This window comes from Gobius niger (genome assembly GCF_951799975.1).
Source record: "Gobius niger genome assembly, chromosome: 5".
Classification (NCBI taxonomy): Eukaryota; Metazoa; Chordata; class Actinopteri; order Gobiiformes; family Gobiidae; genus Gobius; species Gobius niger.
The window spans coordinates 4,695,730-4,705,786 of NC_136856.1; the positions used below are offsets into that span (position 1 = coordinate 4,695,730).

Sequence of the window (10,057 nt, forward strand, 5' to 3'; positions counted from 1 at the left end):
TTTTTTCCCCTTTTTTGCCTAGACTTGGATAAGATAAAGGCTCACGTAACTGTATTTAAATAGGGAAAATGTGGAACAGCTTGGTAGCTTCTAACTCACCCCAGTTTGGAGCTATACCTATACCTATGTAAAAACTGTGGCCTATTCCTTTAAGATCTGAAGAACAGTTCTGTGGTTGTTTTTCATGGGTCGGGGTCCAGCATTGAAAACGGGTCACTTCCTTGAGATTGAAAGATGGATCCAATGCAGCAGAAAGATTTCCCATTAGCGACATCAAAGACAACCTTATCTACCTGCCCATAAAGGAGACACATCATGCAACATTGGCTTTTTGAACATTAAACCCTGTTATTATGCTATTAAAAAATACGATATACTAGGTTTTCCTTCATTCATGCATTTTGTGTAATTCAGTTTACTTTGATCATTCGTTCTTCTTGTTCTGAAGTGCTTAGATTCATATTTTCTGGAAGTCAACTTTGCACTCATATTTCAAAACATAAAACATGACAAATCGGCGCTCATAAGCCAGTTCAAAAGCTACAGTCATGCATGTTCCGTCCACTTTAACCTCAGTTATGTCAGTGTCCAAATGCAGGTAATTGTGTTGAGTGGCTCTCTCAATGAAAGCATTTGTCTTCATGTGGAAAACACAAGTGCTATTGAATAACCGGATCGATATAAAATGGAAAAGGTAGCGTTTGCGTGATTGTGTTGATACGTTTAACCACTAAACGTAATAAATGGTTTTACTAACAACTCGCCTAAGCCTGTCTGTCGATACTCGTGTGTCGGGGCTGTGCAGTCGATACCTGCACATGTGGCAAAGGCTTAGTTCTGCAGAGGAGAGTGGGCACAATGTGCTGTTTAAGAGGCTTCGGAAAAGGGAGCTGGATGGAACTTGAAGTAAGTGATTCAGAAGATACGGTTTAGTATTATTAGCTGAAATGTAGAAACATACACAACTGGTGGATTGGTATCGCAAGAACTCAAGGTTGCACAATAGTAGAATACAATGCTATATTTGATTACCGTCTTGACTATTTTGAGGTCAAGTTTACATTTTACAAAGCAGTAAAAGTATGAAAAAATGCTCAGCTCATCTCGTGTTAAAAGCCTGTGCAAAAAGATGAGTCTTTAACAGAGTTTTGAAGCACTCAACTGAAGTAGCCTGTCGAATGTTCAGAGGGAGGGAGCTCCACAGTTTAGGGCCTACTACTGCAAAAGCTTTATTTCCTATTCTGCACACTTTTAAGGGTTTAAGAGTTGAACTGTTGATTTTGCACATGAAGCACTTTGCATTTACAACACACACATGTTATGTTTCTCTATGGTTTTGTGTATCTAAGTTTAGAGAGGGTTTTAGGTTTAGAGATATCGCCTTCGCTCTGCCCGATCCCCTCAAATCTCGGAAGCTAAGCGGGTGTAGTACATAATGACCAAGTCAGTATGTTATAAAATGAGCTGTGCATATTTTAAGCAGCTAAATATGTCATCATAATATGTTATGGGAAAAGGTTTATGAAATAATGAGTCGTTTTGGACTTAACGACATAAAAGTATTATAATTGAATACATGTAATCAGGCCTTTGTGTGTTGAAAAGTGTGGAAACTTTGACTAACCAGTCCGAGAGTTCAGCTCCCTGCTGTAACAATGTTCCATTCAATATTTGGCTGTGGGCCATGTATGTGATATGTATGAAACACATTGTACACATACATAGTGAACATGGGGTCACGTAGAAATGGACCATGACCAATAATTGAATGGAAGAGAGCAAGGAATAAGACGGGGGGCCTCCTCTCACAGAACTTGAACTGTATAGACAACAATTGAACTTGTGTCTTACTCCAGACTCGTGACCATGACTCTGGAATAAGGAGGAGGGGATAATGTAAACGTATACAAGGAGATGTTTTTCGTTGAACGGGAGGTCTTTTTGGCACCCTCGAGAGAAGGTTGTACTTGCTGCGTGTTCTACTGCATTTTAATTTCTTTATTAAAAATCCGCAAAACGCAGTACCTGTCCTCGAGTTTCAATTTTTAGTTCGTGTCCACTTCTGGCTTAGTATTTTAGGAATATTGACCTTGTATGCTTTTCTCCCACACGAGGACGCATAGTTAAGGCCAATATTCAGTAATAAGTTCTGTTTTCTTCAAACCTGAGAGGGCCACGCTGGGAACAGAGTGAGTATTCTTGCTGCATGGTATATCCCGTGGGTGTAGGGAATAACCTTAACTTGTACTGCGGAGAAACTGTGTTTTTATCTGAGTCGTAAGTTCGAATTTCACATTTATAGAGGCGAGACGCAACTACAGTTAAAATACGGTAGAAGAACGAGAATAGCAAAGTCCGTATAAGTTATATGGAAGCCCTTATTTGGGTAGATGTGTTGATTGATGGAAGTCAAGGTGACTGTAGTATAAAATAAAGAAGACTTTGAACTCTCTCAATAGATACGGGATGTATAAGCAGAGGGTGCGTGTCGGGCTTCTGTCGTCAGCGGGAGGAGAGATGCCCCTCCCTGACGTCAGGCCGCCTTAAAGAGCCTGAGGTTGTGATTTACTTAATGCAATAGTACTTGTGTTAGTGTAGGTAATCTCAATTGCAGAATACAGGAAAGGACCTGGTTTGTACTTGGATGGGAGACGTTTGGTAACACCAAGCCATGGGTGAACAGTAGCTTATTATAGCCTCTAAGTAACACTAGAAACTAACCCTTAACATTTCATGGGGTCAACTGTTAAATCTCTATGCAGTTAGTGAACTAGAGCCTCAGAGCTATTCGCCCAATTCGACCGTCCTTACCCAGGGGAAGGGGGAGTGACATCACCAACAGCTGTTCTTCTTCTTTAAGGTCATTGGCAGACGAACAAAAGCGCATGCCACCATCTACTGTATTGCATATGCACCAACATAGTGTCCAAATAAAGACATTTATGGGGAAAATAAAAAACAGATGAGCCATCACATTCCCTTTAGCTTTATTTTATCTCAGCAGCTGTTTCATAAAGCTACTGTATGCAAATTAGCCATGTGGCTTAAGTTTCTACTAAATGAAAGCAAAAGCACAAACTGCCTTCATTTAAGCCGTTTGCTGAGGCGGCTCTGTAACACTGACATGTGACTGAGCTGTGGAGACGACAACATGGATTTTGTCACTTTTTTAAAGTTTGGCTTGTGCAGAATCTTATCCTATATTTTTTTTTATTTATTTATTTAATGTGCGCCTGTTAATCAACAGTTGCGCATGAATCACTCGAGGGTGGGGGAGAGGGGGGTGGGGGGATTGGCGCGGTGGCTTATGGGATGGCACATAGCTCCTAATCACTGGTTAGCTAGCACCAGAGGTCCCTATGCTAAAGTGGCTATGATAGTTAGCATTGAGGCTCCTTTTCCTAACTCCTTCCTAACTGACAGACCAATTCGGAGGCTTCTTATCATGGCGGACGCTGGTCGCACATCCGGTTTGGCGGAAGACCTCTTGTAGTGTAGCGCTTTGAGATACTTGGAAATACAGGCTTATTAAGTGCAATGCAAGTGTAAGTCGTTATTCTGTGCCTGCGCTGTTGTTTACTACGCACAGCTAAGATAAGGACCCACACTCCGTATGAAGAACTATTTTCTCCTGTTCATGTATCTGTGTCTCTCCGCTTTATCCATCTCTGTAGAGTCCTGTGTTTTATAGCGACACCGGTCACAGCTGCTGTGCCCAGATGTTGCTGCCTCAGCGTTTTGCACTCGGCTCCGTGGAAACGGCCTCCCGGATAAATGCGACTGTATTTCAGACACACTGGCTTTATGGGCGCGCCAGTCCCATTTTAAAGAACAGTTGAACGCTCCATAATTTTAATGATATTTTTAATTGGCTTTTTCAACACTGGGCTCTGATTACACAGCACTGTCGAGGGGCAGGATTCAGACAGGATGTTTTACCATTTACATTCATTTCCAATAAATTATTAAGTATCAATTACATAGTGTAGCTGTGCATAAAAATACAAGACACAATCAACTGGAATTATAACCTTTGGAGCTTCGATCCCACACTTCTGCTGTTGTGTCTTTGGTGAACTGGGAGGTGCACGTGCCAGTCAGCCTCAAGGCACCTTTGGCCACAGAAATATACTCAAATATTCAAAACAGCATCGCACACACTGGAAAAATGACCGCTTAAATGAGATTAATGACTTTAAATTTCTTGAATTAAGGTACTTTATGTTGAATTTGAGTCGGTTTGAGCTCATCTTAAAATCACATAAGGAAGCTAATACCAATGGAACAAGCAGAAATCCCACAAATCAACAGTTTTCACTTGAAACTATACAAAAATAAGAAAACATCTGCTAGACCCATTGGCAAAAAGATGTTTTATGTTTTCTTAGATTAGACCAAACACACCTAAACTTTAGATTTAATCTCTGAATTCGAGTAAAGTTATGTAATTTCTTTCTTAAAATGATTTGTTTCTTTTTCATATTGCCGATGTTAAAAGGTATATTTTTGTTGTACACCTCAAGTAAGATTGTGTGCACTGAGAGTGTGTGGCTGCTTAAAGCACATTTGCAAAAAAGCGTCAAAAATAGCAATGAAAACGAGAATGAAAATGCGTTAAAAAAAAAAGCATAAAAAATGTGATGAAAATGCAACCAAAAAGTGCTGGAAAAATTTCAGTTTTGCAGAGGCGTTACACTGGCCTATAGGCTGTAAGATCGAGAAGATTTTAGATTCGGGCAAAGCTCAACTGGAGAAAATGCACTCAATTGAGGGTTAAATATGCAGAGAAGTCCAGAGAAAGTCCTGTGAAATGCGTAGTCGGACCTGCTCATGCCTCTGTTGCTTTGACTCTGGCTGCAGTGCTACCTTAGGCCCCCAAGAGAATTTTGAAGAAACATTAATGCATAAATCACAGACCAAATACTTGAAAAGGACTCTAAAATGTGGAAAATATTTATGTCAATATTTTCACATTTCACAGCAAGACCCCCCATTAGGTCATATATTATGTGCAAAGCTTGGTGCTTTACTTTCGGCTACAATTGTGACTTTCGGCCCTTGGTGTTTTGGCAGTGAAGGAAATTGGCCCTCCATGACACAAACTTGCCTACCCCTGACCTAAGATCTACGATTTTCAGCTACGACCTAAGATTTTTCTCACGACTAGTGATCGTAGACGACCAAAATCGTGCAGTGTACACCCGCCATAAGAGGCTAACCTGGTGGGACTTTACATTTTCGTTTCTATGCAGAGAATTGTTCTGATTCTCGAAGCACTGGCCGTCCAAAATCCAAGTCCAAAAAATGTTCAGATGTATCCAATTAGTGGGCTTTCTACAGATGGGTTTCAGTCACATTACTTTTTCCTTTTTGAGGACTTTTCACCATTCAAAGTATAGATAAAATGTTGTTTTTTTATCAATAATTGTGATGGTCACAGTCCTCATTTTATTTCACTATGTAACCCAAGTTCTCCACGTATGTCGATAGTATTTTGGTTAGTCTAACTGTGAATCCACTTCTTCAAACTCTATACACCTTAACAGTAAGCACATCCACTTGTCTGAAGCATCCGCTCTCACTGTACAATCATACAAAGGACAATATAATAAGGCCAATGGGGTAATCACGCTCTCATTTTATTCATCCCGGTCTCCCAAACGCTCGGCCATAAAAACTTTTAGCCCTCACAGTTTGCCCTCTCCTCTGGTCTCTCTTCGTCAGAGTTTGAGGTTCGGTCCCGGCGGTTTTGGGACAGCTCCGGCCCGGTCGTCACACCATACGCTCCCTCAGACAGCGCCCCCAGGAGGACACGCTGTATTTAATGAACAAAGTGACCCTGAGCTTCGGGGCAGGAGGTGCTCGCGCGGCTGGACGCGTCACCTGTCGAGGGATCGGACTCCTGTGAAGCTGCCATCTGTTACTTTATTCAGCTTCATCTATTATTCAAATGACTATGTGAAACTTTTACTTCAAAGATATGTTGGAACACAGGGGTGGGAGTTGGCGATCCCTTTCATGACAGTTTCAAATCCTGACGACCCCCAAAAAATACAACTTACATCATAATGACTACTGTGTAATTAGGAACATTCAATAAGTTGTATAACCTTTTTAGCTTGTACATTTTTGCTTGAATTAAAGGAATAGGCCACTGTTTTTCCATACTGAGATATGTTCTGACGAGTTCTTTAGGACCTGTCTAGTCTTCACCCGTGCCTTGAATCACGTAAACACAGCGCAGACGGTGTTAGCATTTATCCTCTCCTCAATAGCTCCAAAACAATAGATAATAGGGAAAACTCCACGTTTTCCCTATTTAAATATGGTTACGTGAAGTGTTGCACTACAAAGTATAATACACAAAATTAAACAATGTGGATATGCTAAGGGGGGAAAAAGGGGGAACTATATTGTAAGGCGTAATAATACCAGGAGTAGTTTGGCATCCGCACAGTAAAGTGAAGATATTACTCGTCAAGGATATTACTCGTCAAAGATATTACTCGTCAAAACTAAGGTAAGAACATATCTCAGTATGTAAAAACGGTGGCCTACTCCTTTAAGATAAGTTATGCTACTTTTGAGTAGATTTCGACTATATCTTCAAATGTGCCGTTTTTCATATTTTAAAGCTGCCCTTCCCTATGTCTTTTTGAAATTATTTGTCAGTAGTGAACCCTAGTGACCGAAAGGACAAGATTGCGAATACAAGCGGCCAAAATGAGTTTCCTTCACAGGGTGGCTGGGCGCACCCTTCGAGATCGGGTGAGGAGCTCAGTTACCCGGGAGGAGCTCGGAGTAGAGTCGCTGCTCCTTCACGTCAAAAGGAGCAGCTGAGGTGGCTAGGGCATCTGTTCCGGATACCTCATGGCCGCCTCCCTCGGGAGGTGTTCCAGGCATGTCCTAGTGGGACAAGGCCTCATAGCAGACCCAGGACAGGTGGTGGGACTATGTCTCCGAGCTGGCCTGGTGTCGCCTCGGGGTCCCCCCAGAACAGCTGGAGGAGGTGTGTGTGGATCGGGAAGTCTGGGCATCTCTGCTGAAACTGCTGCCCCCGTGACCCGGCCCCGGATAAAGCGGAAGAAAATGGATGGATGGAGTCGTGAACCCTGCTCATTTTTTGACATTCAAAACTCAATAAATGGGGCTTAGGGATTAGATGATAAAAAATCCCTCTGAAAAAATCTTCCAAATATTGTTCAGTCCAAGGCTGGACTGAAGTCTTTAGGTCCGACTGACGTGGACATAGTGTCGCCACAATGACAGAAAAATGTGTTTTGAGAAAAAGGCCCTTGAAATTGCATTCTCCCATATAAGTCTATGGGGGAACATTGAATCAGCGCAATATTTTAACATGTTATTGTGAAGATTAGGGATATTTTCTGTTTCCGGGTGAAAGCTGTATGTTCAGAGACCAATTTTGCCCAAAACCTGAAAACTGAAAAAAATGAGTTTTGCCTGTAGTGTCTCCCCTTAATATTCAGCTAGAGTTTCAAATTGATATCTCTAAAAAAAAAACATTCTATTAATCTGCAGTGCCTCGCCTTTAGTAATGTGTTGCTGTATGAGAGAAGTGTGTTAATCAAACCTGTTTTATTACTTTCCCGGTCGCCACGCCTTCCCTTCCCTCATACCTGAGGAACTGAAAGTATTCAGCCACACTCTCACCTCACGCGCTGTGCTGACTGGAGTCTACAATGGCCGAGGCGCTGTTTGAGGATTTCCTGACCTGCCCCGTGTGCCTGGACCCTCTGAAGCAGCCGGTGACTTTAGGCTGCCACCACAGTTTCTGCCGAAGCTGCCTCAACAACAGCTGGCTCAAAAACCCAGGCAACCTCTGCCCCATGTGCCGCCGGAGGTCATCTAAAGAATTAGTGGATGTGAACTTCGCCCTCCGTGAGCTTTCCCTGTCGTTCAGTGAGCAGAAGAAAGTCAAACAGCCAAAGGTTTGTAGCTCTCACCCTGAGACACCACCGCTGTTCTGTCTGGAGGAGGCCCGAGCGTTCTGCCCCGTGTGCGAGTTCTCTCTGCACTCACAGCACACGGTGGTGAGTGGGGAAGAGGCAGAGAGGCGTCTGAAGGAGGAAGTTCAAAAGCAACTGCGGGCTTTGAAGGATCAGAAAAGGAGCTATGAAGAACTGGAGAAGGGATATGACCAGCTGCAATGCCACGCAGAAGAACAGGTGAAGTTCTGCAAGGGTCAGATCACAGACCTCTTTGCTCGGCTGCAGAGGTTTGTGAAAGAGGAGGAGGAACGGGCGTTAAATACTCTGAAAGTGGAGCAGAGTCGGCAGGCACTGGCCCTGGGCCCAGAGCTGAACAAGATCCGGAAACAGATCAGCGAGCTGTCCAAGAGCATCCAGGAGCTTCAACAGCAAATCCAGACACAGACTTTCCTCACGACTCCCATTGAAACGCTCAGCAAAGCCTCATCTATAGTTCCACCACCCCACCCGCAGCCCAAAGCAGGACTGCTCATAGACAAAGCTAAAGTTCTGGGTAACCTCAGCTTCAGAGTGTGGAGAAAAATGCATAGTCTGGTAACGTACAGCCCTGTGATTCTGGACCCCAACACTGCAGGGGAGTGCTTGCACCTGTCCCAGGACCTGTGCGGGGTGAGACATGGACCTCCCCAGCTGCTGCCTGTGGTTCCAGAGAGAATAACCAATGATGCCAATACAGTCCTGGGCTCAGAGGGATTTACCTCTGGGGCACACCAGTGGGACGTGGAGGTGGGAGACCTGCCAAGATGGGACACTGGAGTGGTCAAAGAATCTATTGACAGAAGGGGAACGATTCGTGCTAGCGCCAGATATGGAGTGTGGTGTTTGTGGCACGGACATGGAATATATAAAAATGGCAATGGTGAGATTATCCCCATGAAAACTGCTCCTAAGAAGATCCGAGTGAAAGTAGAGTATGAAAAGGGAGTGGTGTCCTTCTATGATGCAGATCGGCAGCAGTCGACCCTCCTTCTGAAGCATAGAGCGGTTTTCACTGAGAAGCTGTTTCCTTACGTGTCTGTGGGGCCTGCGCCCGGAGCCAAGACTCAGGAGCTGAGATTCTCTGGACAGGTTTCACACATGAATTACTTCTGAACCCCTGGTTGTACGACACAATAGAAATAGAATTATCCACGTCCTAATAACAATCAGGCATGTTTATTTATAGCATGCATTTCGAACACAAGGCAACTCAATGTGCCTTTACATAAACATACTCTGGATGCAGCCACATTTTTAAAATAGTAAGAGCACTTCAGCTTTGAGCGGCAGAAACATGACGCAACACTTCCTCCTTCAGCTCTTTTTAAGTAGTCGAAGGACATAATACAACAATAATAGCTCATGGATTTAATGACTTCTTGATTGTTGTTTTGTTAAAAATGTTTTATGTTGTGTATAAGAAAAACAAATCTTTGTGGTGAAAGTTTTGCTGATGCTGATTTAATGAAATGCTTTTTCACATTCATGTCTTAAACTGAGTAATCATTTGTAAATTTGTTAAATAAATGTGTTTTGGGCCAAAGGCAATATTTTGAAGTGTTTGTGTTTTTGTGTATAGCTCAGCTTTAAATAATTCTTATTTCATTTGTCAACATTTCCAACTACAGGACAATCTTTACTCTAGGAAAATACAGAAGCTAATTTGTAGTTGTAAGAATAAGAAAGAAAATTTGCTTCTACCCCTATTTGTTTATGTAATTATTCATTTATTGCTGCATTTATTCCAGGGGGAGTGACAAACAGAAAGCAATGCTGCACTGATGGAGTGGAATTAAGTAGAATGTGTAAAGTGCTTTTTAACATGGACAAATAGGTTTTCCTTTTGATTGCTTGAAATGTGAGAAGTGCAGCATTAAAAGGTTTTCTCGGATCTCCTCATGTCAGCAGCTCCATCAAACTTTGGATTATTCATCATTTATAGGCCTGTTTAAAGGAATAAGTCTGTTTCAATAAAATCTACTCAACCATTATTTAGTATTTTAAGCTTAGGTCTTATTTATTTCCACTTAAGGACATTTGTAGAAATGGCTTTGCCCCTTGGAGACCAC

At 42.5% G+C, this 10,057-nt stretch overlaps 1 protein-coding gene across 1 annotated transcript; it reads left to right on the forward strand.

The window, feature by feature from the left end:
• Positions 1-7,672: 7,672 nt before the first annotated feature.
• LOC306963209 (nuclear factor 7, ovary-like) lies at positions 7,673-9,118 on the forward strand. Its single transcript, XM_079556697.1, has one exon. It carries the CDS (start codon positions 7,701-7,703, stop codon positions 9,099-9,101), a length of 1,401 nt encoding a protein of 466 aa, XP_079412823.1. The 5' UTR covers positions 7,673-7,700; the 3' UTR covers positions 9,102-9,118.
• The last annotated feature ends 939 nt before the right edge of the window (positions 9,119-10,057 follow it).